We start from the raw sequence: 27,695 nt of genomic DNA on the forward strand, positions 1-27,695 counted from the left end.
AGGGGCGATCTACGCGCCCCCCGCCGCTCCCCAAGATGGAGTGAGACTCTGGGCCGAGAGCGCTCTGAAGAGTGAGAAAAAGCAAAGGGGCGCCAGGACCGACCCGGGGCCTATTCGAACGTCAACCGCTTCTTACCGAGAACTGAGAAGCCGAAGTCTCAGAGACCGACGCTGCCGCCATCTTCCTGCCGACCTCCGTAGCCCCGGGAGCGTCCGGGTTCGCGTGCTGTTCTTCAAGATTCGAGAGCCGCCCACCAGGGGCGACCCTAAGCCGAACCCCTGATGGAAGGGGCTGGTGTGTTGGTCCCGGGTCTGGAAACCCCTGCCACACACCCCCACAGGGCCGCCCACACTCGCAGTGCACGCCAAAAGCGCAACACGTCCTAACGGACGTCCTGGCTAGCCAATCAAAAAGTCAGACGTCTTCCGGTGGTAGGAGAATCCGCCTCTTCCCTCGGTGACGTCACAAGGTAGCGCGCCGCGGGGACGGAGCTGACTGGCTACCGGGCGGCTGTTTAAGGGGTTCTGCACAGGGACGGTCATTCTCGAAGGGGGAGCGTGGGCGAGGGGTTGTGTCGTCTCCAGTGGCGATTTAATGGGATGACTGTAATAAAAGCGAATGCGAAGATCAAAACACTCCAACACTTCCCTTGCGTTAATCGCCGGAGAGAGCGTGAGTTTGACTCGGGGACGCCTCTCCACGTGAGGTACTTACCTTTCGGCCAATAACAAATAGAATGAGAAGGAGCTTAAAGATTTGGTCCAATAGAAGTTAAGGGGAAAAAACAGGGGCAGAGAGTAAACCTCCGCAAACGACTGCCCAATTGGATTCGGAAGCTCCCACCCAAACCTGGGACTGGCTGCTAGGAAAAGCCGCGACCGAGACCTTTGGGCGGGGTGAGTTTAAAGCGGCTTTCGCGCGCTGACAGCGCCGGGCTTTTATTGGCCAGTGACTTCCTCCCTTTGTGGGAGCTCCCTGCGTAGCGGGGGTTAGAAGTTGGGCGGAGCGACCGAGTGACGCAGTAGCCTCCCCAGCCAATCAGGGGTGGGGAAGGGAGGCCGAGGAGGAAGTGGATCCGCCGCCGCGCAGCTAAACCGCAGCGAACTAGCCGCTTCGTCTCCCTCCGCCGCTCTTGGGGCCTAAGCGGGAGCTGCTAGGACGGCGTCACTGAGTGGGCTGGGGCGGAAGTGGAGGCGGAGGGAGACGGCTGCGTCTGCAGTACTTTGGTCTCTCGCGTCGAGGCTCTGGTGGGCGCGGGGGAGGGGGAGAAGGGGGAGGGGGAGGAGGAGGAGCCCGCGGCCCGGGCGGCGGCGGCGGCGGCGCCCGAGTTCCCCGTAGGGCCCCGCCTCGAAGCGGGCGGCGGTGGAGGAGGAGACTGAGGAGCAGGATGGCGGCCTCGGCCCTGTACGCCTGCACCAAGTGCACCCAGCGCTATCCCTTCGAGGAGCTCTCCCAGGGCCAGCAGCTTTGCAAGGTCCGTGGGCGCTGGGTGGTGGGCGGGCGGGGTTTCCCCGGCCATAGCCCGAGGGAGCTGGGTGCCCGCTGCACTGCAGCCCCTCTCTCTTCGCCGGCGCCTTGGGGGTTTGGAGCCCTCGCCTCCTCACTCAGAGACCCCGTTATCCGAGGACCTGGGCATCAGCTGGGAAAGCCCCTGAGAGGAGGACAGAACCCTCCTCTCTTCCAGGCGACCCAGGAGGGGGCCGGGCCCCAGCAACGTTGAGGGGTCTCAGGGGTGGGGCTGCGTGAGGCAGCCACCTGTCTATGCCGCAGAGACCCCGGGATGGAGATGTTTTCATCTCGGTTTTCTGTCTAGTCTGTCCTCTCCTTCCACCGGGAGGCAGAGGACGGTGTTTGCACTTTCTTGCTAGGAACCTGAAGCCGCAAAGCTGATGGCATCCTTCTTCCCTGTCCAGGAAAGCGAAGCGTCTGGCTTGGGAACAGAATGCTCTATGATTTGGAGCTCCTTCCATCCCATTAAAGCCGGGATGCTGTCTGTGAGCAACGGTGCAAAATAATAAGTAGTTTCACATTTAACCAATCCTTGGAATCGGCCCTGACAGCTTTTTAAAATTTATCTGTTGCGTACCCCCCCCATCTAATAAAGACAAAGACACCTAAGCCTTCCCTAAGGAATTATGCTGTAATTCGCTACTTATTTGATAAATCACTCCATTTTCTACGTTGGGGGACAGATTTTGTTGACGTTTTAGGCATTTGACTAGGTTGGGTAATAATTTTCCACCAGAAACGTGAAATTTTGGGGGCATTGAGGTAGATAATGACTAATATATTGTCTTATTACAGGAATGTCGGATTGCGCATCCCATTGTAAAATGTACTTACTGCAGATCAGAATTTCAACAAGAGAGGTTCGTATATTGAACAGTTTTTGATTGTTAAAGACAAAGTATTGTCTGTAAGGAATACTCGAGGGTTGTAATCCCATGTTTATGTTACAGGTTTTTTTTTAATAAAATGGTTTAGTTTCTCAAGCTTTAAGTTGTAAGCCCTTTCTGTATGGTAGGAGAGAGAATGCTGACCAAAAATCAATGGGTATTTTACAGCTAGACTTTATACCTGAGGAGATAAAAAATAAATGATTGCATGGAAAATGTACAGCCTTGCTAACGAAAAGTGCAAATATACACTGCTACTGTTAAGCTATTAAAAAATGGCAGAACGTTAGTGCTGACATGGACCTGAGGAAAGGTCTATAGTGTTACCAGCTACCTTCCAAGGGTGAAATCTAGTAACTTGTTACCAGTGGAAGAACAGCGCATATTTCTTAATGGAGTGATTCCTGTTAGGGCCTCAGTGCATACCCAAGAGCTTAAGAGAAGAACAAATAATTTCTTCACAAGTAGGTGTGAGCATCCTACTAGTGGAGAGCACCCAGTGGAAGGTTAGATAGGCACTGGTGCTGTGCATAAATAGTGGCAAGTGTGAGGATTTGGGAACTAGATTTAAAAAAATAGGATTTTTTGATTTGTTTCCGTTTAAAACACACAAAAATGTATGAAAACATTTATCTTCAGTTAATTAAGGGGAGCAAATTTGGATAATATACAGCCCTAAAAAGATCCTTATGTTTGCATTTTTTAAAAATTCTTAACTCTGTGTTAGAGTAAGTTTTATACTAAAGCACAAGGTACACTTCTACTAATAGTACACTTTGACTACTTGCTTTAGTTCAGCATTGTGCTGCATAAGTTTCATCATCTATATACAATTTCCTTTTCAGCAAAACTAACACGATTTGTAAGAAGTGTGCTCAAAATGTGAAGCAATTTGGCACTGTAAGTATATCTTATATTTTCATCTCATTTTATTGCTGCTGGTCAATTGATGTTTTCACAAAGATGGACTTTTAAAAAAATATGTATTGCTATGTTCTTAAATATTTCAAGTACCAAAATATTTCAGGAAAGAAACTTTCTATAGAGAGTCTGATGGGAAGATAACATTTTAAAACAGCCATATTATGTGCATGTTTATATATATTGAATTTCAGTGGTGAAGTTATGATTTTATTCTTTAAAGAGTCAAATATAGCAAACAAACTCCTGGTTGTAGAGAAGCTACTTATAAAGTTTGCATAACTGTACTTGACCTCTTCCTCAGAACCTCTGACAATTTTGTATAGTGGCACAGTTCAGGCATTTAGTCACAAAAGTCAAGAAGTTATCCTAGTGTAAGTTCTTTTCTTATATGTATATTACAGTTATTATTGGCATATTACAGTCATGATTAGTCAAATTTCTGGCCTTAAGGGTTTTTTAAATCTTCAGTTCTCTTTTGAATATCAAAGAAAATCAAGGTATGTTTGTTATAGTTATGTTGAATATGCTTGTGCCAGTTTTTTTTAGTTGAAAACTCACCTATTGCATCAGCTGTACCTATATAAGATGAAAAGTATTTTGAATACTTTTTTTTAGTATTTTTGAATACTAAAAGAAATGTATTTTGAATAAATGATATAGTAATTAAGCTAACAGGATGTTAAGTTAGTAGGAGTTCACTCCCGCAAATACTGGATACATGAAACTTTTCTGTCAGTGTGTACCTTTGTTTTTATTGATTGAAACGTCTTTACATGTAGCTTTTGTATTATATAACATACTATGCAGGTCATAAGTACATTTCTCATGATCTTATTTAACGAACAGTTTAATGAGTCTAGAAATAAATGTTAGCAAACGACTAGAAACATAATAAATGTCTTTGACTATGATAGGGCAACATACTTCACAGAAAACTTTTTTGCCTGTTAGTTTCCTTAATTAATTCCTAAAATATGTCCTGTTCACTGGATATATTTTATGCAGCAAAATTTTAGTGTTTTAAAACGTCTCAATTAAAGAAAATATATATCTGTTTTTCAGCCTAAGCCTTGTCAATACTGTAACATAATTGCAGCATTTATTGGTACCAAGTGTCAGCGTTGCACAAATTCAGAAAAAAAATATGGACCACCTCAGACTTGTGAACAGTGCAAACAACAATGTGCTTTTGATCGGAAGGAGGAAGGAAGAAGAAAGGTATGTTTTCTTTATTTTATGACATCTTCTGGAAATTAAATAAAACACAAACAAGTTGGAAGTAATTATAATTAATATATTACTGAAGCTTGATGTATTGTTTGGGTCCCTGAAAGCAGGTGGTTAGATGAAAGTTCAGGAACAGTGCATTTTCTCCTTGCTGGCATGATATGTAGATTCATGTTGATCAGTTGAGATTACTATACTTTAAAAAACATTCTGTGATAGCTATTTTGTAGTATTTGGTTATGCAGTATTTGGTGTGGGAGGATTACTAAATGCTTTTAAGTCTTCTCAGCTACTTAACCATTTTTCTGGTTACTTGAAGTTGCTGGTGTGAAAATATACCTGATGGCACCTTAATACATATGATTCAAAGTTAGTCATGTGCCTTTTGATTTGGGCTCATATTTTATACCATTGTTTGTTTTTCTCTACCTACAGTGACTTAAAAGTTATCTGTATGTGTGTGACCTTTCTCTGCTGAGCATTCACACAGGCCTCCTGATGACTATCAGTTTCAGCTGATTTGGAGGATGACTGTCTTTTTGAGGGGCTCTGCCATGTTCCTCCACAGCGATATATGTACCCTAGTTGTAAGACATGTTCCTCCAGCACTTGTCGTTTGAACAAACAGGATAGGAACTTAATTTTAGTCTTAATTTTGGAAAGAAGTCTGTTTTCCTCCCCGTTGACACATAGACACTGGCCTCCCATTGTCTGTGAGAGTTGTGTTCTATAAAGTTGCTGCAAACACTGAGTTAGTGAGTAGAACTGCTGCTCCTACACACAATACAGGATAGGTCCCTGCCTCTGGTCACAACATGGTAATCAGTGGATCAGTACCTAATCTTGTTTTGTTTTGTGTATGTTTCTGTTTAAAGACACCTTAACATATATTGTTGATTGATTAAATTGAACTCATAGCAAACAGCACTCTTAACTATGCCTGAATGAATCTTACCTAACACAGGTATTTTCCACATAAAGTACATCATAGCCGCCTTATGCTTAGGAACACTGTACATCACTTTAGCACTACCTTTGGGGACCATTTTAACAGTGAAATCACCAATAAAAAGCACAAATGTGAAAAACGTGATAGTAGGTAGACTGTGGAAAGGATACTTGTTTACAATATGAGAGCTGAAGAAAGGCAGCAAAGCATCACCTTGTTAACCTCATCTGGGAACATTTGCAGTCTAGCTACACAAATTTTTTTGCTGTTCTGTGCATGTGGGGGAATGATAACAAAAGTGCTACAAATTGATTTAGGGATGACAGATAAATTTTAGCTAATAGGTGGTGAATTTGCCAGTACAAAATCTGCAAATGAGAGTTGATTCTATATGTCATTCCATCTCCTTTTTTCTATAAATGAACAGTTTTGCTGTCATGGGAAATACTTTGTCATTTTAGTAGTTACACAGTAATTTAAGAATTTATGATAGTGCTTAGATAAGGTTTCTTTGAAGTATATCATCAAGTTATGCTTATTTTCTAGTAATAAAATAAGTTTTCCTCTCCAAATTAAAAAATGCCTCATCCATATATAATCCTTTATAATTTTATGATCCTCTAAATAAGCATTTCCCCAAGTTTCAGAAAAGGCTACTTTTACTTCCATTTGCAACAGTCATTGTGTGTGTGTGTGAGAGTGTGTGTGAGAGAGAGAGAGCACGCACATGCACACCGGCAGTCGAACAGTTTATCTTACCTGGTTTCACTTATAGCCAGTTAACACATACATTTAATCTAATATAAGTATTTTCTTTTAAAAGGTTGATGGGAAGTTATTATGCTGGCTCTGTACTTTATCGTACAAGAGAGTTTTACAGAAGACAAAAGAACAAAGGAAGAGCCTGGGATCGTCACATTCAAATTCATCTTCTTCATCTCTTACTGAGAAAGACCAGCATCATTCAAAACATCATCACCACCATCATCACCATCACCATCGTCACAGCAGTAGCCATCACAAGTAAGTACTTTGAAATCGTGTTTTCCAAAGTCCTCACTGGCATTTTTAATGCCAGATTTTGGTGTTTAACTTTTTGTAAACTCTAGCTGTGTGCTTGTCTAGTTTCTATTGTACATGGTAAGCTTCTTGAGTGTTACCATGACAGCTTCTAGGGCTGTTCCCCACTTTATTCAGTGTACAGAATTACACATAATGAGTATATTTAGTTGTTTACCATAAATATAAAGATAGGACTTTTAGAGAATTACAATATAAAGTTATGATCATATGATGAAGTCAGAATACAAGTACATCAGAGTTAATTGCTGCTTCATTGATTCATGTTATCAAAAGCCTCAATATTCTTTTTTTGTTCAAAGAATTGTTAGGATTTTACTTGTCAAAATTTTATTTACTTCAGTTACTATTAACTTGTTTTAGTTAAAACAAATTTAAACCAGTGACTGGGAAATGTATTTTGTGTTTTTGGAGAACAGATTGTAACACTGTCATTTGTGACCATGATGGAAGCATTCTAAACCTTGAAGGTTCACAAAGTGTGAGAAGTAATCTTTTTGACTAATGGTACTTTGCTTTTTTAAAAAACAGACAGGAACTCTTATTAACAACTACTTGATTTTTAAATTGCCTTAGGGAGAAAAGTTACATAGTAGTAGTATCTTAACCCTTTATGTGTGTAAAGTTTTGTTAAAGTGTAGCTTTAGTCTTCATGGACAAATCAAGAACATTACAATGCAAATTAAACACAAAAATTAAAACGGAGAAGAAGGGGACATGATACACACTGATTTTCAGGAGAATTTATTTTTTTTTTCACAAATTTCTCCGAGCGTTTTTAAAGTTCTAGACAGTGAAAACAGTTTCATTTGTAGAAAACTGATGCCTGCCACAGTTAGGAACCCATGAAGATATTTGTGGAATGTAATGTAGTTCTGTCTAATTAGCAACATTTGATTCTGAATTATAGGCCAGCACATATTAGATTATGGGGGTTTATTGAGGCACTGAGATTGTTTGCTTCTCTAGCAATTTTTCCATTTGTCTCACTGTGTTGTAGTGCTTTCTGGATGTAACAGTGGTAGACTGCATAATGACTTCTGATCTGGCTATTTTGAAGAAATCTTGTGGCCTCTATATCAGTGTATCCCAAGGAATAAAGGAATGTAAACCTTCCTTGTTTTTGCTTCTTGCTTTAGGAAAAAATATGAGGAAATAACTACCATGATGGTAACGGTCAGACCTAAGCCTCAGCTGAAATGTCCCTTTCCCTTGCCCTTTACAGATAAATTTGTTTTAGCATGATGTGAAGGGACACACTCAGATTATGTTTATAAAGATCAAATTTTGTGATAGTAACTTAATCTTTTGAAATTAAGGTTTCGGAAGTAAAGTGACTGGGAATAGATTGACTTTTTGTTTTCCTTTTGATTATTTAAGATATGCAAATATTATTTTGTATTTGATGAGTAGGCGACCAGTTTGTGGATCCCTATCTTAAGTTCATTGGATAAGGATGATTATGAAGAGCTTACATATTGTGATATATATCGTGATGGGGGAAAGAAGAATCTCAGGTTAATATGGATGCAAGAAATAGCCCACCTCAGAAAGCTGAGATTCTGTTTCTGTTAAGTCATTATTAATGTGATTATTTTCTCATTTTGAGGTCTGGATACTTCTATTAATTCATGTGTGATCATATACCTTGCTAATGCTTTTAATGAAATTTGTAAAAGAAACAAAATGGCAACTGAATTCCTTAGTAGGGTTGCTGTTCATTGCCACAAGTAGAGAATAACTCAGGTTGAGAGAATTATAGCTGCTGTTTCCCCAGCTTGTTATTTATAGCTAATTCTTAACATGGTTAAAAAGCTTCTACAGCTAGAAGAATAGTACATTTTATATATACACACAAACATATGTACATATTTCTATTTTGGGTATGCTAGCACTGTACTATGTCTTTACATAGGTAACTCATTTAATCCTCATTTTCCCTATAATGTATGTTTTTTACCCATTTGACAGATGAGGTAACTGAGGCTCAGGGATTTTAAGAATTTGCAAAAGGTCACACAGCCCAGGTCTTTTTAACATCTCTTATATTGTATATACAGTGGACCCTTGAACAACAACAGGTTTGAACTGCATAGATCCTCTTATATACTCAGGTTTTTTTACTAAATATTTACTACAGTTCTACATGATCTGTGGTTGATTGAATCTGTGGATGCAGAACCTCCTATATGGAGGGCTGAGTGTAAAGTTAAGCGCAGATTTTCAACTGCACAGAGGATCAGCACCCCCAAACCCCCATGTTGTTCAAGGGTCAGCAGTTTACATGGTGTGCAGTACATAGGAGATGCTCTGCACGTGTTGAATGAACAAGCTAGAGGTTAATGAAGGATTGGCCAATGTGAAAGCACAGGAAAAAAGTATGGACAATTCATAGTGAGTTATAAAGTGGCTACTAGTGTTGCAGCATAGTGGAAAAGAAGTAGTACTGTAGTAGTAATTACAAGTAAAAGTAAACTCAGTAGTTACTATGAGATTTCCCAGTATTTTCAGCATGGCTGCTCTAGAGTACAGCCTAATGAAAGACGAGACTTTGGAAAAAATTCTTAGGAAGACTAGGAAAGAAAGAAAAATTCAGATATTTCCTGGTTCAACTTGACACACTATTGTGAGCAACTTGAGTTACTCCAAAGGAATCCCTACGTAGGATTATTAGGAAGGCCTTAACTTTAAGATAAAACATCTGTCTGAAATAGTAAAGGTAGCCTAAGAATGATGATTTTCAGACTTTGTCATTATAGAACCCTGTTGTGGTGGTTTTCATGCTCATATACCCTAGCCCTTAATATGATATTAAATTGAATTATTGAAAGTCCTGATTAAAAAGAAAATCCAGTCCCTATCATCTTACCTTTCTTAACTTAAGATGGCTAGTAGTCATTTGATTAGAATTTATCTTATTAGAATGTGACTTATTCAATATATATTAGCTTAGTCTGAAAATGTAGTTGAATGTGCCTTTCTCAGAACAAAAGAATATAAACATATATCATTTGATTCCATTGGGAAGAATGCTGTTAAAACGTTGATGGGTTAAATAAATGTTATTAGATATCATCTGTGTATTTTTCAGAATCAGCAATCTGAGTCCAGAACAAGAGCAGGGACTGTGGAAACAGAGGTAAATATGTTAACGTATTTTCTGAAGTTATTTTGACATGTATTTTTTAAGATGTGATATTCCTTTAACTTTGTTACTTAGGCTTAAAAAAAACTGATGTTCAGTAAAACTTTAGGGGAAGAAGAATAACTTTTCATTTGATGCCTCTGCCCTTTTTACTCTAATTATTTTTATTAATGTTTGGTTTCAGCCATAAATCCTCTGCAGCAATTCAGAATGAAACTCCAAAGAAAAAGCCCAAATTGGAATCTAAGCCATCTAATGGAGATAGGTAAAAATGAATTCCTTTAGTGCTGTGAAAATTCAACTTAGTTGAACAGTTATGGCTGATTGCCAGTTATTACTAGGTAAAAGAATAGAACATGTATCTTCTACATTGACTTCTTTGAGTCGCCTAGAAGAGTAAACATAATCAGTTAAAATTTTTAACTTAATTTTAGCAATAAGAAAGTGGCACTGAACGATGTTCTATTTGGGGCATAAATTTGGGTTTTGAAAAAAAATCTGAATAGAGAACATTATCTTAATTATTCTTCAGTGAAACACAAAACTAATTGTGATATTTGAAATTGACCTGCTTGGAAAATGTTTTTAGATTTAAAGTATTTTGAGAGTGACTTTGTTTTAGTTCATTAGCCAAAAGTTTGCTGATGTTACTGTACAAATTGGCTGCCTATTGCTTTACACTAGAAGTATTGACCCCCTAAAAGCTAATACTGAATTATATTTCTGCAGGTGTATGTAATGTGTGCCATTAGTAAGGTAATTTGCCAGTTGCATCCATTTCTGTCAGGTACATATTTTTTTGCATTAGCCTTAAGGATGTTTGTGGAATTGTCTAATTTATGCAATTTGAACACCTGCTAATTTTTCTTCTACTTCATTTAACTGTGTTTTACTTTTTTCTTTTTAGTAGCTCTATAAATCAGTCAGCAGATAGTGGGGGAACAGACAATTTTGTCCTTATAAGTCAACTGAAAGAAGAAGTGATGTCACTTAAACGTCTCTTACAACAGAGAGACCAGACCATTTTAGAAAAAGATAAAAAGGTAAGTACATGATTCACTGAAGCCTGGTAAGGTTTACATCTTGACTCTTGCTTGATAATTGCAAATATTGTTAGACTTTCTTTAATAACTTGGTCATGTTTGTTGTACATGATTCTTACAAGACACAGAGAAGCCCAAATTGGAACGTAGGCCATCTAATTATGATATGTAAAAGTGGTACTTCAGAATTTTAGTTCTAAGAATTGAGAGCTGATTAGAATTCTAATAATTTCTGAACATTAGTTTTCAGTAAGCCTGTAATCTAAAATTAGATCTAATGTCTTAATTTGAAAATGAGATGTAAATGGAATATTATGTCAGTTGTTTTGGTATAAGAAAGTAATTGAATATAGTCTAATATACCAATTAATTTTTTATTTCAATCAAGATCAAATAAATGGAGAAAATTAATGCTGTGGGAATTTCCTATGTGGTAATGATTAACAGTAGGTATCTAAGATAGGAAGTAAGTATACTTATTGGGACTTTATCAGTTAGATAAAGAGGAATATCGAATATGTTGTCTGTTTAGTGAAAAGTTCTAATACTTTCTGTGTGCACTGGAGCAGAATTTTACCTGTTTGGGCCTCAGTTTTCTCATTTTAGAAATGAGAGTATTAACACCATCTCATGGGAAGATGGTTGTGATTAAATGAGAATGTAAAGTGTTTACTTACAGCTTCTGGCATGTATAAGTGCTCATAGCTGCTATTACTGGGGTTTGGTCTTCTTTGAGGGTAGAACCTACTTCTGTACTTGTTTTATGATCCTAGACTGTCTGGTTTGACCTATTTCAAACATATCATTGCAATAGGAAAACATTAAAAACGTTCTTTTAAAATTATGAACAAGATGTGATTATGAATATGTAGTATGTAGCTACCTCTGAGATTCCATAGTAGTACTTGAGTCTGAGTTGGCTTTTACTTCTGGCATTCATGTAAAAAATGTAACTTTTATGTTATATTTTCCCACACCTTGATGGTTAATGGATTTAAATTTATTTTAATACATTTGTACCTTACTTTAAGCAAATTCAATATACAAAATTTTGGATTAACATAAGACAAAAAAGGATAGTTACGAGTATTTTATTTTTTATGGTTCTTTTTGCTTAACAACAGAATATTTTAAATTAGCTTTAATGGAAATTTGTTTTACACACAAAATATTAGAAACATTTCTGTTACACAAAGACAGGTCTATCTGTACTAACCTAGATAAAAGTTGAATAAAATGGGACGTTTACTATAAAATAGCAATGATTCCAAAACTACGTAGTAATGAATTGTGGAATTTTGGCTTTTTTAGATTTTTTTTTTTCAAGTATCACTATTCTATGTTAGTGCAGTTAGTGAAAAGTTTTCTGGTTTTGTTAGTGTTCCTTTTTTCTTAAACACTAATGGGGATGGAAATTAGCAGTACTATGAGGAAAATAATTGTAAGCCTAAAATAGCTACATACTTACAGCTTTTTAAAATAATGTAAATGTAAGACAACCACGTTATTTTCTATAATTTATTTCACTTTATTCAGTGACTTCTAGAGCCAGCCATGTACTAGATCATGAGGATAAAAAGGTGAAATAAGACATGATTCTTAACTTCTAGAAATTCATAATCTGGAGGCAACTCACGGTGTAGTGATGAAAATATCATAGCTTATCTGATGTGAACTGACATTTCAGAACAGGAATTCCTTTGTAATGTAGAAAGCAGGATTCAGTTATTCTTTGAATTGGACAAAAAGTGAGAGCTTTTATTCAGAAAATCAGAATATAGGGCACTATGACTTCCTTTCTCTCTTTTTGGTGTACTGCTTTGTTTACTGGCTACAGGGTAATTATAGAAAAGAACCTGCAAACCTTTAAAGCTTACGTAATGAAAACCAATTAAAAATAACCAGAAGCTTTCTTCTGCCTGGTTCTTATGTTGAAATTATATAATACCAGCTTATTTTTTAGTATGAAGTCATGAGATTTTTTATCTTAATGTATGCCGTTTATATTTATGAAAAAAATTGTCATATAGCTGTCTTTCCTTCCTCAAATCACCATCTTTTTTCTTACGTTGTCTAATTTAGCCCCAATTTTAAAGTAACTCCCTTTCCTTTCTTATTCCATGTTAGTTGTATTTCTGTGCTTTGTTCTCCATTTTTACCTCAAATCTTAAGTGGTATTGGATATGGAATTCTGAACATAAATTTTAAAATAAAAGCAATATAGCTTTTGGTTGATAAGACTGTTCCTTTATGTACTTGCCCAGTGTGAAACTTTTTTCTTTTTTCATTGAAAACCAGTTTTACTGTTTACTTTGTTTATATATAATGTGAAGTATGTTTTAACTGAAGCATTTTTCAAGGTATTGACCATTAAGCTTTTCTGTTGGCATACCAGTTGCCAAACTGTGTCCAGTGAAACCACCTTTAAAAAGAAACAAAAAAGACAACTCAAAAGTTGTACTGATGTTTCAATTTTATCTTAACATTAAAATTGTATTAGTGTTAAAGTAGTAAATTAGATAGAATTCATCATTTCACAAAACAGAAATTCGAGATAAGTTACAAAACTCAGTAAACTGCTGTTAACATTCTCCACTTTTATAATGAATTGTGAGTTTATTGTGAAAAATATTTAACAATGATGTGTTTGTGCATATGCATATGTGTATATATATATATATATATACACATATATATATACCTATATTTTTTTTTCTTTAATCTTTCAGTTAACTGAACTTAAGGCAGACTTTCAGTACCAAGAGTCAAACTTGAGAACAAAGATGAACAGTATGGAAAAAGCTCACAAAGAAACTGTGGAACAACTCCAGGTAAATGAGATTATTTATGTAAACTGTTAGGCAAGGAGGGGTAAACTTGGTTAATAGTATTCTTTCTCTTAGACTGGTATTGGTATCCCTACTTTATGCATATCTAGAGCATTTTCAGCTTTGATTTTGACTTAAAATACCTTTTATCCCTGCTCCCATTAAAAGTTATTGCCTGAAATCACTTGATAAGGGGATTCAGTAGATTAATTCTGAAAGCTTTTGCCTAAAGTTCAAATGGGGTTCTCAGAGGAGGATATCACTGAAGTATGTTCAGTTGATCCTCAGGTGAAAAGCAAAAAATTAAAAATCAGATTCATGAAACTAAGGTGATAGTAAGGTCTTCAGTACATTGTGTAGTTATTCTTCCTGTTTCCTCCCAGATAATGGGAGGAGAGGTAGGGGTACAAAACCAATTTACAGGACCTCGAGTGAAAGAAATTCATGCTGCCTGCAGAGATGCAAGGCCAAAGAGTGCACTTTAACCTCTGTACTGTGATTTTTAAAGTGCCAAATAGGGTTCTGCTGTATCCACAGCAGGGAGCCTCTAAGGACGTAGGCCAACCTCCGAGTACTGCAGAGGATACTCAGTAGGGTGTCCATATACAAAACAACCGGTTGGTGATGCCGAGAGTCACCACAGTGACGAGGAGGGTGGTTTCTGAGGTCTGGAATGCAGAGATGGAGAGCATCAAACAGAGATTTAAGTTATTCCCTTATTTAAGCCTTTTTTCACCTAGGTTTCATAAATTTAGAAATCAGACTACACTAAGTTAATCGTATGTTCTATCGATTTATACATTCTGACCTTTGTAGAATTAAGTCTTAAAAGCATAGAAGATGGCAGCACACAGACTTTAGGCTCTTGATGGCAGAGTGTAGCTTGGGAAGGAAGGAATTAATATTGCCCTGTTTTGTTTTGTTTTTTTAACATTGTAATACCAAGGGATATTTGCTATTTTGTATCTTTTGGGTTTGTGTTCTTCATATTTTGAAAATAGCTTAAATTGAGTAAGATTGTAAAGTGGATTTAGGAACCTGTTGAAATTCAAGGTAGAGATTGCCTAGTCGTAATGCTGATCTATTACAGAGAATTCTGAAGAGAAACTTTCGTAGAACCTGACACATAGTAGGAATTCAAATAATTTGTTGAATGAGTGACGATTTATGGAAATGCCCATCTGCCCTCTGTTCTGAGAGATTGCACGTTTTATATATTAGGCTTCTTGTACATTATTGTTTCTCATCCACCAGCAAGCAGTAGTTTTATGTTATTTTACTCATTCAGTTACTAGTGCTGAATGATTACTGGAAACAAAATCTTCTGCATGATGATCTCTGGTTTAATGTGATTTAACCAAGACATGAATAAATCCAGAATGACATGACAGAAAACCTGTGAGCAGTACTTAAATATGATAAAACTTAGTACTTCTCACTGTTCAAAAGAGCAATTCGTTGTTTCATTTTGTAGTTGTAAGCACAAGGGAACCTCGCTTTGATATCTTAGCCTGATTGGTATCTTAAGCCTGCCTCTTCTTGGTTGGTAGCTGAAGTTTCATAAAATTTAATAATAACTATTATATAGAAGTATACATTTTCCACATAATTTTACATAGGCTGTCTTATTTGCTCCCTACAGTAACTTTAAGTTATGTGGTAATCCAGATGAGACTGGTCACAGAGTCAGAAGTGGCATAGAAACCTGTATCTTCTGACTCAGATTTAACTATACTTTCTCCTGTTCTGCACTGACTCCCACCTCAGGTTACTCAGGTTTTCTACTTCATCCTTATTGTCAGACCACTTCCCTTTATCATTTGTATTATTACTGGTGACATTCTGTCACAGTTATGTATCCTCTTTTAACCCCACTCCCTTTAGCAACCATGTACTAGTAAGGTTCTCCACCTAAGTGAGTAAACATAGTGAACTGTTTTTCTTTTTGTGTTAAGAAACAATGCTGAAGCAGAAAATTTATTTGTTCTAATAACTCTCAAAACATTTGAAACTACCAAACTTGAAAAATAAGCACTGAGCATCACAAGAAAAAAATTGTCCAAACTACCAAAAAAAACCCAACCAAACAAAAACCCCACAACAAATCCCAACCAACCAAACAAAAACCAAATTGTCTAAAATATCAAGAAAGCCAAATAAAAAATATACCTTCGTTTAGGAGATAAGTTGATAAAAGGGGAACGGGAATTAACATTTGAGTGCCTACCATATACCAGCCACTGTGTTAGGCTAAGTGTTTCATAGATTTGATTAGTTCTTTCCACTCCTGTTGAGGTAGATGGTGAAGTTTCTGTTTTACATATGAGAAAATAGACTCCCAAGTTACATAGCAGATAAGTGGCAGAGCCAGGATTCAAAGCAGGATCTGTGTGATTCGTAATCCACATATTCTTTTCTTGAGGCCAGCATTTCTAAACATTTTTAACTTAACTTGGTTAAGAGTTCTTAAATAATTGATTGTTGCATGGTGCATAATAAGGAAGTAATATTAGGAAAAAATTTTTAATGCATATATATTAAATATTACTATAAAATATATTTTAAATGTACCGAAATAAGAACAAGACAGATTTGGACTTGTCCCCATTTAACAACTGACTTACTGTTTATTTTTCTTAAAGGCTTTTTTCTTACATAATTTATCAGCAAATAAATTTACTAGTGACGTGATTAGGAGACTGAATATATACATGCAGATTGAAAATTAGCTGCTAAAGAATTAAAAGGAAAAACTTCTTTCAATACCTAAGGTTTGAGTTCTTGTATTTCATACTTAGAATATGAAAGTTATAAACTCATTGATTTTTTTTGTTTTTTTTCTTGATGAATGAGAAAAGATAGTTTGAAAATAACTCTTTAATGATTTGCTATTCAGTGTAAACACTTATATAACTTACAGATCTGACAGAGATCTCTTTGAAGCAAGTTTGCAGACATTTTCCTTTTTTTATGCCCTTCATTAATTTGTATTTTTAAATTTCTGTTTCTTAAGATTCCTTTTTTTAACCAGTGAGTCTCTTATAGTTATATATTGAATAATATGTAGCAAATACTGAAAAGAAAACAACTTATAACTACCATGTTTACTAGGACTGGTCAGCTGAGTAATACACCAGTTGATAATGGTTGCATGCACTTGACTTCCACTAACTGCCAGGCATTCTCACTGATTTGTCATCTGAGTTTCTCAAACTATTTCATTTTAAAAGGAAAATAAAAATCCTTTTAAATTCTTGATGATTTTCCAAATTTGAAATTGAATTTGAAGCCCTTGATTACCACCTTAATTAATTATTTAATAATCATGGAATAGAGAAATGCTATTAATCATACAGTTGAACATTAAAAAATGATTTGACTTGCAAATGTAAGATAGCTAGGATGTTTGCATTTTGGAGGTCATGGGTATTAATTAGGGAGAATTTGATTGGTGAAGTGTTGGGGAGTGGAAGTACAAAGCCTGAGAAAGGTTTATATTCTATGAAACTGCTTTAAGATGGTATACTGAAAAGGCAGAGTGCCATACAAAGGCTAAAATTAGAGCAGAAGATAAAGCACGGAGGTTAAAAAAGTATAGATAATAAAAAATCTTGAGACCTGTGAAGGAAAATGGTTTTCAAACATAAACCAGAGGATATCTTCTGAAATTTTGTCAGTGCTCAGATTCCAGACTGTTATCAACATACTCCCCGTTTTGGCTCAAAAACTCCAAAAGCATTTGTGCATTAACATATTTGTATATATGGAGGGTCCTTTATCATCTACATTGCCACAGTTAAGAGATTACACAGGGAGATGGATGTAGTCAAAATTTGAAAATATTCACTGAAGGCTGCCATTTATACCTTCCTCCTCACTAAACACTAGTGACTGTCATAGCACATTGGCTTGAGGACAGTGTGTTTGTCAGTGGTGGATGGAACATTTGAATGACTTGCAAATTCAGTTCAGATTGATGGCAAAATGAAATCTTGAATCTTTGAAAAGACATTTCAGCCTTTCATGAAAATGAAAACAGTGATGATGTGTAACTGCTCAAATTATATCAAAGCCAATACCAAATCACTGTATGCCAATTAAAGGAACAACAACAACAACAAAAAGACCAGAAAGGGTGGTTGTGATGGGTGCTTCAAAAAGTTTTCTTTTGAATATCATTAAGTTAAGAGAGTAGTCCCTTTGGTAAAGTGATAAAGTCTGAATATTTTTGCAGAAAGGATCTCTTATGCTTGCTCTATAAATAGGTAAACATCAAAATGAAAGACTTTGTAGAGTTTGTCTGAAAATAGCCCTCTCAAATTATCACTTGTTATTTGATCTTATTAATTATACAACAGTACTTATATTCGTAGTTTTTGTTTCATGTTTTTCAGCTAAAACAAAAATATTTTTCCCCTATTTAAAATTTTGACACTCTTTTAAAGGGATTCACTTTAAGTTGCCTTTTGTGTAACCAATTATATCTTTGGACAACAATGACTTTAATATTGCCATTATAAAGAGGGCTGATAAACGAATCTAGAATTTTCCTTCTACATATCCAACATTAAAGAGATGAACCTAAATATATCAACTCTTTCATTTATTCTGTTAGTGTTTCAATAAAATATTTGAAGTAGTATTCTTCAGCATAACTTAATGTTTGAAACATTTTTAATCGTAAATGTTTTTGTCTTCTGCAGGCCAAAAACAGAGAACTACTCAAACAGGTTGCAGCATTGTCAAAGGGTAAAAAGTTTGACAAAAGTGGAAGCATATTAACATCCCCTTGAGAAGTGGTTATTCATTAGTGTTTCTGCTGAAAATGTAAAATTTGAAAAAAATTCTGTGAAGCCCTTAAATTCTGTGTAGTGGAAAAATATTTTTGCACACCAAATGAATTGGCATGTTTCCTATTCACTTTTGTAACTGATATACAGCATTTTTTAAGTTGTATAACATTCAAATAAAACTTCAACTGGTTTGAAGCAACTTTTTAATTATTTGATATTCAGGAACTTTTTTGCCAGCAATAGTATTAAACAGTTGTAAGGGAGTGCATGAGTAGTGCTCTTTATAAAATACAACATGCAATAATAGAGTAGGTATGGTTTTCAGAAGTCAGAGCAGCAGGGCTTTTTGGTTTTTTTTGTTTTACACTATGCTAATTTCATATAAACAGTTTTCAATTTAGAAATACAAAACCTTTTAAACAAGAAAAATTGTGAACACTGGTTTTTTGGTAATTGTGTTTTTACTTTTCATGAACATGACTTTAGGAGAGAATCATGGTGCTTTTATTAAATGGACTTCAGAGTATATGTAAATATGTTTTTTAAAGTTACATCGTTACCATTAGTTAGTAAACTAGTATTTTCATTATTGGTATAGGAATTAATGTTTATTGTACAGTATCCAAGGTAAATGTGTTTGTTTTGTAAAAACTACTGTAGATTTTTACTTACAAGTGCCTTTTTGCCACCTAATGTTTTTATTTATAGGAATGCTGATCTTTTGTACATAGTTTGTTTTAAAATCATGTTTAATAAATGTTTGTATATAAATGCATATGTACAGAAGCCTATTTCAAAAGGAAATCAAAGTTGCTAGTAAAATGTTTGAGGTTGCATTAAGAACTGATAATGCATCTAGACTTTAGATGATTTTGTGGTTTGTTTCTGTGTGATATGGGAAGCTGTTGGTCATTGAATTCATTGAATTATGTCAAAATACTTCCCAAAAGATTTAATTTTAAATCACTTCTGATAGAGTAATTTTATTTTTTATGTCATATGGCTTCATGTTCATATTTTGTGTTACATGTTTTATTTTCCTTTTATTAAAATTTTTTAAAATTAATAATTTTTCTGCAGTGGTCCATATATCTGCTTTCCCTATAATATGTGGTTATCTAAGTTAATATTTATGTACACCATCCTTAATTTGTAAGTTTAAAGCAAATCTGGAAAAAAATTAAATACCTTTAAAATCAATCTGTGATTATCTTTAAATAAATTGGAATCTACTGCAAGATTCAGGCACTATTTATAAGAAAATTATATCAGAGTCTTTAAAATTGTCTATAAAAGGTTAAGGTAGGGTGGGATAGGTTAGGAGAAGTTATTGACTAATTGTGTTCTAATCCAGTGGTTTTCAGCCTGTAATAGAATTGATCTCCTACTTAGTAAATGCCAGTTCAGAGTTTCAGTTCAATTTTAAAGCGTCAAGCATTGCTAGATACACTGTATACAGTAGAAGGCTCCTTCTCTTAGGAATTTATGGGCAAAGTAAATTTGTTTCAGGTAAACTGTTATTAAATTTATCAGTCTTGAAGCATTGATTATGAATGTCCTATCAAAGATCCTCTTTCCGCAGGACACAGGATGATTGTAATAATTGTTTTTAACGTGATTCATGTTTCAGTAGATTATTCTATAGTGATTCATTATAAACAGATATCAAATAATTCTTTGTCCAATTTGAAAACATATAATCTAGGGTAATTTTCAAGTGATAGTAAAATATTGAATCAGTCACACTTGCAAGAATTAAACCAATTTATTTTTATGAAATCTTCATGCAATAATCTTCCTAAACTTAGTATTCTCAACAATGATAGATAATGCCTCCTTAACACAGATTTTATTGTTTTCAGGATTTGCTAAATTCATAATACTGTCATTACCTTTCTTTAAAATTTATAATGTTTGTATTCTGGTTTCATAGCCATTTGTCAATCCACAGTGGTCATTATGGTTTTAAACTGTGTAATAGTTCTTATACCTTGTTGGAGCTGCTACAAAAGAAAGATGCCCCTTCCCCATTTTTTAGGTAAGAGATTAAAAATTGAAATGAGTCTAAATATTTAAGCTTTGTAAATTCCAAGGCTAAAACCTTTTAGGGGCTTCACAGTATTTAGTCCTAATTAAATGCCCTCTCTTTATTCCTTGACCTGGTTTTATAACCTGATTATTTTGCAGTTGTATAAACTAGTAATTGAGTCCCAGTCCTGAATCTGTAGTGTATTGACATAATGACCTGATACCCTTTCAATGTGGACCTGTAAGGAGATACTATGGTGTGCCGTATTGTGCTTTCTAGCCTGTTTTCAGCTATCGATTAGCATTTACCAGTGAGGGTCATTTTGGCTCCAGTTATTTATGTATTAATAGCCTGTGAATATTGCAGTCCTTTTTAGATTGTATTGGTCTAAATATGCATTCTGCAGTGAACCTGTTAAGCTGTTCACATGTATAGACTATTGAAATACTGTACCTGTACACATCTGACTGTTGACATTTTGTACTTTTTTTCTAAATACAATATTTCACAATAAAAACTTGTCAAAAGCTTTGTATTGGTATCCTATTGCTGCTGTAACAACTTACTGCAAATTTAGTGGCTTAAAATAGCACAGATCAATTCTCTTACAGTTCTGGAGGCCAGAAGTCCAAAATCAGTTTCACAGGGCTAAAGTCAGGGTGTTGGCAGGTCTGGTTCCTTTTGAAGGCTCTAGGGAAGTAAATGTTTTCTTGCCTTTTCTAGCTTCTGGAGCTGCATTCCTTGCATTCTGTGACTCATTGCCCCCTCCTCCATCTTCAAAGCCGGAAGTACAGCATCTTCAAGTGTCTCTGCGTCTGTCGTCATATGATCTCTAGTCATATTGTCTCTCTCTGTTCCCCCTTATGAGGACATTGTCAGGCACACCTGGATGATCAGGATAGTCTCCCTATCTCAGGTCCTTAATTACATCTGCATACTCCCTTTTGTCATGTAAGGTAACATAGTATTTATATATTTATATGTTCCAGGGATTAGGACTTGGACATCTCGGGAGACCATTATTGAGCCTACAGTAAGTTTCACCTACATTTTTCTAAAACGATAGATTTGAAGGAGTTGACTCAGGCCAAACAAATTTAATTTTCCTATCTGTTAAGACTGCTCTCATGAAATAGTTATTTTCCTGGAAAGAAATTATATAAATTTTTATTGTGCTATTTCAGAGCAACAATAGGTGAATCAAGCTATGTGTAGTAGAGGTTTTTGCAAACGTTGGAACATGACTAGAACCATGCTAGATTGTTTGATAGGATAAGAGTTGAAGACATGACTTTAATTTCTAGCCTAGCTGGGGAGACAGTATACATGAAAAAATACCTGGAACTTAATTAAAATGCAATAGAAGCTAATAGCTTTTAGCAAGGGCATTTGCAGAATTGTGGGAAAGGTTAGTCTATATCATTGTTTTCTCAAACTTGAGCGTGCATCAGTCAGGAGTCGGGGTGTGGGGCTTGTTAAGCATGTGTTCCTGGGCCTCAGCCCCAGTTTCTTGAGTCCATAGCTCTGGGATGGGGCCCCCAAATTTGCATTTAAAACTCCCAGGTAATGCTGATGCTTCTGGCCCAAGAAGTATACAAATTAAAAAAAAAAAAAAAAAAAAGAAAAGAATGAGGTTTAAGAGACAATGAGTGGAAGACATTTGGGGAAGAATAAACTTGGAAAAGTTTTTGGAGATGTATTTTAAAAGCAGTTTGGGTAGTCTCCAGTAGATTTTTGAAAACGAAGTGATGTAAGACCAGATAATTTGACACTTTAAGAAGACCAGCTGCTTTATTTCATAGCCAAAGAAATGGAGCAAGAAGGGGCAAATGACTTAAGTATTGACTTTTATTAATGTCCTGACATTTTCTAAAAATTTAAGGTAGTTTGGTTTAAGTGATTTGTACCTAGCCAGTTTGCCACACAAATGAAGTTTTAAAGAGGGATATGTATAGTCATATCAGACATAGCTAAGAAGTTGAGGATAGTGAGAAAAATCAGTTGGATGCAACAAGCTTATGCCTTGACATATAAGGCACAGAATTTGTTTTTAATTGACAAGGAGATGATAGATGATTCAAGCCCAGTGTTGTTTCTCTCATGTTTAATGTGATATGATTGCATTTGGAATATGTAGTGCTAGTCACTACTTTTCAAGAAACACATAGTCTGAAAAGTTATATGATTGGGGGTTGGAAACTGTATCTTGACTAAAATGATTGACTTGTATCCAAAATAGAGAAGAAAGAGACCAACAACCCTATAGCAAACTAGGCAAGAGAAATGAATAGACAGTTCATAGGAAAAATGCACATGGTTCTTAACCATGTGAAAAGATGCTCAACTTCACCCATAATAAGAAAAAAGAAAATCAAACGTATATGGAGTTACAATTTCTCACCTGTAGGTTTGCAATATTCCAAATCTGACAACATACTTTGTTGACAAAGTTGTGGGGAAACACTTTGCTATATTCCTATTGGTCATTGCAAAACAGTCCCTATGGAGGTAAATTTTAGTAACCAGCAAAATTACATATGCAGTTGTGCTTTGACCTAGCAATCCAATTTCTAAAATTCTATCCCAAATACACACTTAGAAAAAAAATTTAAAAAAAAAGTTTCAAGGGATTGGTTAAAAAACTATGATAAGTCCATGTGATGGATACTATGTAGCTGTAAAACTAACTCAGCTACTTCTCTAGGATACATTGTTAATTGAGAAGCAAACTAGAGGAAAGTGTGTTGTAGCATGTTACTAGTTAAGGGTAGGGCTCTATACCCGCACACATACAAGTTTATGATTATATTTTTTAAAAATCGAAGGTTTAACCATAATTTTAAAGAAATGGTTACCAATAAGGGGGCGGGGGGAGGAATACGTTGGAAGGGACAATGTTGGAAGCTAGAATTCTTGGAATATACCATGTTTTGTTGATTTGACTTTGGAGTCACTTAAATATTTTTACAATGTTATAATAAAAAAAAACCACCAAATGTACCTAAACATATAACCAGTTGGTGCCACAACCACACAGATAACTATGCTAATTGCTATAAAATACAATAATTTGTACCTCCCTAGTGGGATATGTCCTAAAATAAAAAAGAACTGCAAAATCATCTTACACTGTTGACAATCACATTGGTGACAGTGTCAGCATTCTGAGATTATTGTGTGGAATAAAACATTGTGAATAAGGCAAGTGAATATGTGATTTTCTAATTCTTTCATTCTGTTCATTGTTTAGGACTAGGATTCTTGGCTAAATAGAAAGGAGATATAAGTTTAGGAAAATCTGTAGAGCCCTGTTTTTAATTAGAATTATCAGCATAAACTTAAGTTACTTTAAGAAGAAATAGATATATTCAGTAGGAAAAGTATAAAATGAGCCTGCGTATCTTGTCAGGTCAGATAGCAAGGAAGCTAATCAAGGATGATTTAATACACTCTCAAAAGACTCACGAGCCAGTTGGCAGATAGCACAATTTTAACATCAATATAGAAAATAATATCTGTAGTGGGTGGAAACACTGAATATGTTTACATACATGAGTTCAAAATGATACTAAATAAAGAGACACCATACAAAAACCAAAGCACTAATTGATTACCATTGGAGGATACTAGCAAGCTGACTCAACATTTTGAAAACTGGTAAGTAAACAGAAAAGAATTCAATATTTCCTATAGTTCCCATACACACTGTACCTCTGGATAGGCAAGTAGTAAATGAGGGATACTTTTTCTTAAAAAAAAAAAGTTCCATTTAATGAGTGAAAAAGGAATGATGGAATTACAGTATCATCACTTTGCAACTTCCGATGAGTTAATGGAGATAATAAGCATTGGCCATGCTATTGTTCAGCTGCTGAAAGTAAACAAGAGACTCACTCTTAGCATCATGTGCTTTCTGAAGGAGGAGCACACTATGACCCATAGAGTAGTTTTGCCAATAAGAATCATACCTAAATCTGATCAAGTATCTACCAATTTACAGGAAAGAGAACAGCATATTATGTTGAATGACACTGAAGGGATGCAGTTGGCATAATTGTTTCTTCAATAATTTGCAAGGAGAAAAAAGTGATGGAGGGAAGTTGGAGGGAAACATACAAGGTGAGAGGTACTTAGAAGATATCAACCAATCACAATATGTGGACCTGGTTTGGATCTTGAATCAAAAAAACTTAAAAATTGAAAAAAAATATTTTAGCATTTATGATACAACTGGAAATTTGAATATTGACTGGTTATTTAATAATAGCAAGGAATTACTGTTAAACTTAGGTGTGATAATGGCTTTATTGCCGCTATGTTTAGGACACCTACTCAAATACTTACAGTGAAACGACATGATGTTTGGTATTTGACTCAGAATAATATAGGGAGGGATGTGGATGGAAATATAAACAAAACAGGATTGACTGTAGTTGTTAATTATCGGAATTGAGTTCCAGAATTGGTATATGGCAGCTTATTATACTCTTCAGTTCAACTTTAGTGTAAGTTAAGTTTTTTTTTTTTTCATAATAAGAAATACCACCACCAACCCCGCTGAACTATGGCTCACCTTAAACAATATACCTTCTTTGAAAAAATTAAGGATAATACCAATAAAGAGTAGAAGTAAGAGTAGAAGAAAAACCCACCCACAATTCTACCACCTGGGGACGTTCCTGTTTCTGTTTCGTACATTTTCTTCTAACATTATCTGTGAGTAAGGGCTATAATCATGTTACAATGTAATTTTGATTCCTGTTTTCATCCTTCTCTTCTCCCCTCACCTCCATAACAAAAGCAACTCCTACATTATAAAAAAACCATTTGTAGTAATTTCATAGCCTTACTTTCATAGCCATACACGTAAGGCAGTAGAGCCTAGTATTTAAGACCACTATTATTGGAGTCAAATCTAGTTTCAAAGCCAGCTCTGCCATTTATTAACTGGAAGTTTTGGGGGTATATTATTAATATCCCCAAGTCTCAGTTTCCTCATCTGTGTCACAATTTATAGGGTTGTTATTGACAGTTAAATAAGATAAAGTATTAATATACAAAGCACTTTACATAATCTCTGACACATGGTAGACATACAATATAACTAGGCAATTGTTTACTTAATCAACTAAATATTTTTAAAGATAACATGAAGGCTAACTGTGCTTTTTCAGTTTTCAAGCATGTCTTTTGATGAGTCTGATGACAACAGACTATTAAGGTTGATTAATGTCTTCATAGTTTTTAACCATGGAACTAATTTTCTTTTATCAAATAAAATCTTATCAGGAGTACCAATATGTAAAACAAATAAAAGCTGAGACACTTTGGTAGAAGTCAAGGCAAGGATGGGGTCCCTTTCATTGTAGGATTAAGTGCAGCAGATGTTGGTGGCTGAGTCCTTGATAATGCCACATAATCTAATTATGTCTGAGTTATTGCTGATTTTGAATTAATTGGGAATCTCAATGACTGTCATCTTATTGTACAGGTGTTTTCGTTTCAGAGGAGTGAATTTCCTATTAAACTATAAGCATCTATTATGTACTACGTGCCAGTCACTGTGCCAGTTGCTACAAAGATGCAAAGATAGATCTTCATTCTCAAGAGCTCACAATCTAGAAGAAAGAGCCAGGTAATTAAGTTATTTCAGAAAGTATGATAAATTACAGATATTCACAAATGATAACATTAAGAAGGGAGTTACTAATATAAAACATTTTTTTAAAGAAAAAAAAAAAAAAACCTAGGAATTCCCTGGTGGTGCAAGGGTTAAGAATCTGCCTGCCAATGCAGGAGACATGGGTTTGATCCCTGCTCCGGGAAGATCCCGCATGCTGCGGAGCAACGAACTCCGTGCGCCACAACTACTGAGCCTGCGCTCTAGAGCCCATGAGCCTCAACTACTGAAGCCCGTGCGCCTAGAGCCCGTGCTCCACAAGAGAAGCCACCACAATGAGAAGCCCGCGCACCACAACAAACGGTAGGTCCTACTCGCCACAACTAGAGAAAGCCCACATGCAGCAACGAAGACCCAACGCAGCCAAAAAAAAATACAAAGATACATAACTTACAGAACATTACACTTGCCTGTTTAACTTTTCTTGCTGCTTCTCAGTTTCTTTTGCTGTTTATTTCTTATACCCTTACATCGAATGGTTAGAGTTGCTCAGGGCCCAGTCCTTTTATCTTTCTATATATCTACTTTTTAATAAATACATAATATATATACACTTTTTTTCATTTCTTAAGCTCATTAAATATTATCTATAATATTATCTGTAAGCTAATGACTCCTAAACTTATGGCAGCAGTCTGGACCTCTCTCCTAATTTCCACAGTCTATCATCTCCATTTGAGTGTCTAAAATGACTATCAAACCTAGCATCCACAATTGTGTGCTCCTGATCTAGACCCTCAAGTCCAAACAACTCCAGAGCCAGCTCTTCATGCTTGTTTTCCCATCTCGGTTAACAGCAACTCAATTCTAGTTGTTCAGGCCAAAATCTTTGGTGACAGCATTGACTTTTTCCCTCTCACTCCGTATCTGTCCTTCCAAAATTTCTGTCAGCTCTAACTTCAAAATATATCCAGGACTTGACCACTTTGTACCATCTCCACTCCTATCTGGTCTCTCTGTTGCCTGCTGGCTATTCTCAACAGAGAAGCAGAGAGTGATTTTATTAATTGATATCATATCATGTCATCCCTCTACTCCAGTGGTTCTCAGCTGGGAGTTATTTATAGCGCCTCCAGGGATATTTGGCAATGTGTGTGCATGTGTGGTATAGTGCTACAAACATCAGCGTGTTAGAGGTGAGGGATGCTGCTAACCATCTTACAATACACAGTACAGGCCTACACAACAGAAATACTGTCAAGCCCAAAATGTCAATAGTGCCAAGATTGAGAGACCCTGCCCCACTCCAAACCCTAAAATGGCTTTACATCTCAACCCTCACTATGGCCTCAAAAGCCTTGACTTTAACATAAATCTTTCTACCACGGCTTCCCTGGTGGCACAGTGGTTAAGAATCCGCCTGCCAACGCAGGGGACACAGGTTCAAGCCCTGGTCTGGGAAGATCCCACATGCCTAGGAGCAACTAAGCCCATGCACCACAACTACTGAGTCTGTGCTCTAGAGCCCGTGAGCCACAACTACTGAGCCCATATGCCACAACTACTGAAGCCCCTGTGCCTAGAGAGCTCGTGCTCCGCAACAAGAGAAGCCACCGTGCTGAGAAGCCCGTGCACCGCAATGAGGAGTAGCCCCCCGCTC

At 36.1% G+C, this 27,695-nt stretch overlaps 2 protein-coding genes across 6 annotated transcripts in view; one reads left to right on the forward strand and one right to left on the reverse strand.

The window, feature by feature from the left end:
• The window catches only part of LOC131759481 (centrosomal protein of 57 kDa), a 43,511-nt gene extending 42,659 nt beyond the window's left edge, over positions 1-852 (reverse strand). For 2 of the 4 annotated variants that reach the window (XM_067038262.1, XM_067038261.1), the window contains exon 1: positions 137-385. Coding sequence is in view for 1 of the 4 variants with exons in the window: in XM_059068645.2 (XP_058924628.1) it covers positions 137-181 (45 nt within the window). In the remaining 3 variants the exon portion in view is untranslated. Of the gene's footprint in view, positions 1-136 lie in introns of all 4 variants that reach the window. The other 2 variants (XM_059068645.2, XM_067038263.1) reach the window with 2 other exon arrangements.
• A 433-nt stretch (positions 853-1,285) lies between these two features.
• LOC131759624 (protein FAM76B) lies at positions 1,286-20,946 on the forward strand. 2 transcript variants are annotated; one of them, XM_059069021.2, is made up of 10 exons: positions 1,286-1,475; positions 2,306-2,370; positions 3,243-3,297; positions 4,384-4,539; positions 6,321-6,520; positions 9,669-9,716; positions 9,907-9,987; positions 10,630-10,765; positions 13,495-13,596; positions 18,297-20,946. In XM_059069021.2, exons 1-10 carry the CDS (start codon positions 1,389-1,391, stop codon positions 18,384-18,386), a joined length of 1,020 nt encoding a protein of 339 aa, XP_058925004.1. In that variant the 5' UTR covers positions 1,286-1,388; the 3' UTR covers positions 18,387-20,946. The 2 variants fall into 2 exon arrangements, with proteins under 2 accessions (XP_058925004.1, XP_058925005.1); XM_059069022.2 differs by having other exon boundaries at positions 10,633-10,765.
• Positions 20,947-27,695: the final 6,749 nt, after the last annotated feature.

This window comes from Kogia breviceps, chromosome 7 (assembly GCF_026419965.1).
Source record: "Kogia breviceps isolate mKogBre1 chromosome 7, mKogBre1 haplotype 1, whole genome shotgun sequence".
In the NCBI taxonomy this organism is placed as follows: Eukaryota; Metazoa; Chordata; class Mammalia; order Artiodactyla; family Physeteridae; genus Kogia; species Kogia breviceps.

Excerpts from the sequence above, each read along its gene's own strand:
- LOC131759624 (XM_059069021.2), top strand. The coding sequence starts at position 1,389 with ATGGCGGCCTCGGCCCTGTACGCCTGCACCAAGTGCACCCAGCGCTAT. Across the intron at positions 3,298-4,383 it reads ATGTGAAGCAATTTGGCACT|CCTAAGCCTTGTCAATACTG; the intron begins GTAAGTATATCT and ends TCTGTTTTTCAG. Across the intron at positions 9,988-10,629 it reads AAGCCATCTAATGGAGATAG|TAGCTCTATAAATCAGTCAG; the intron begins GTAAAAATGAAT and ends TTTTCTTTTTAG.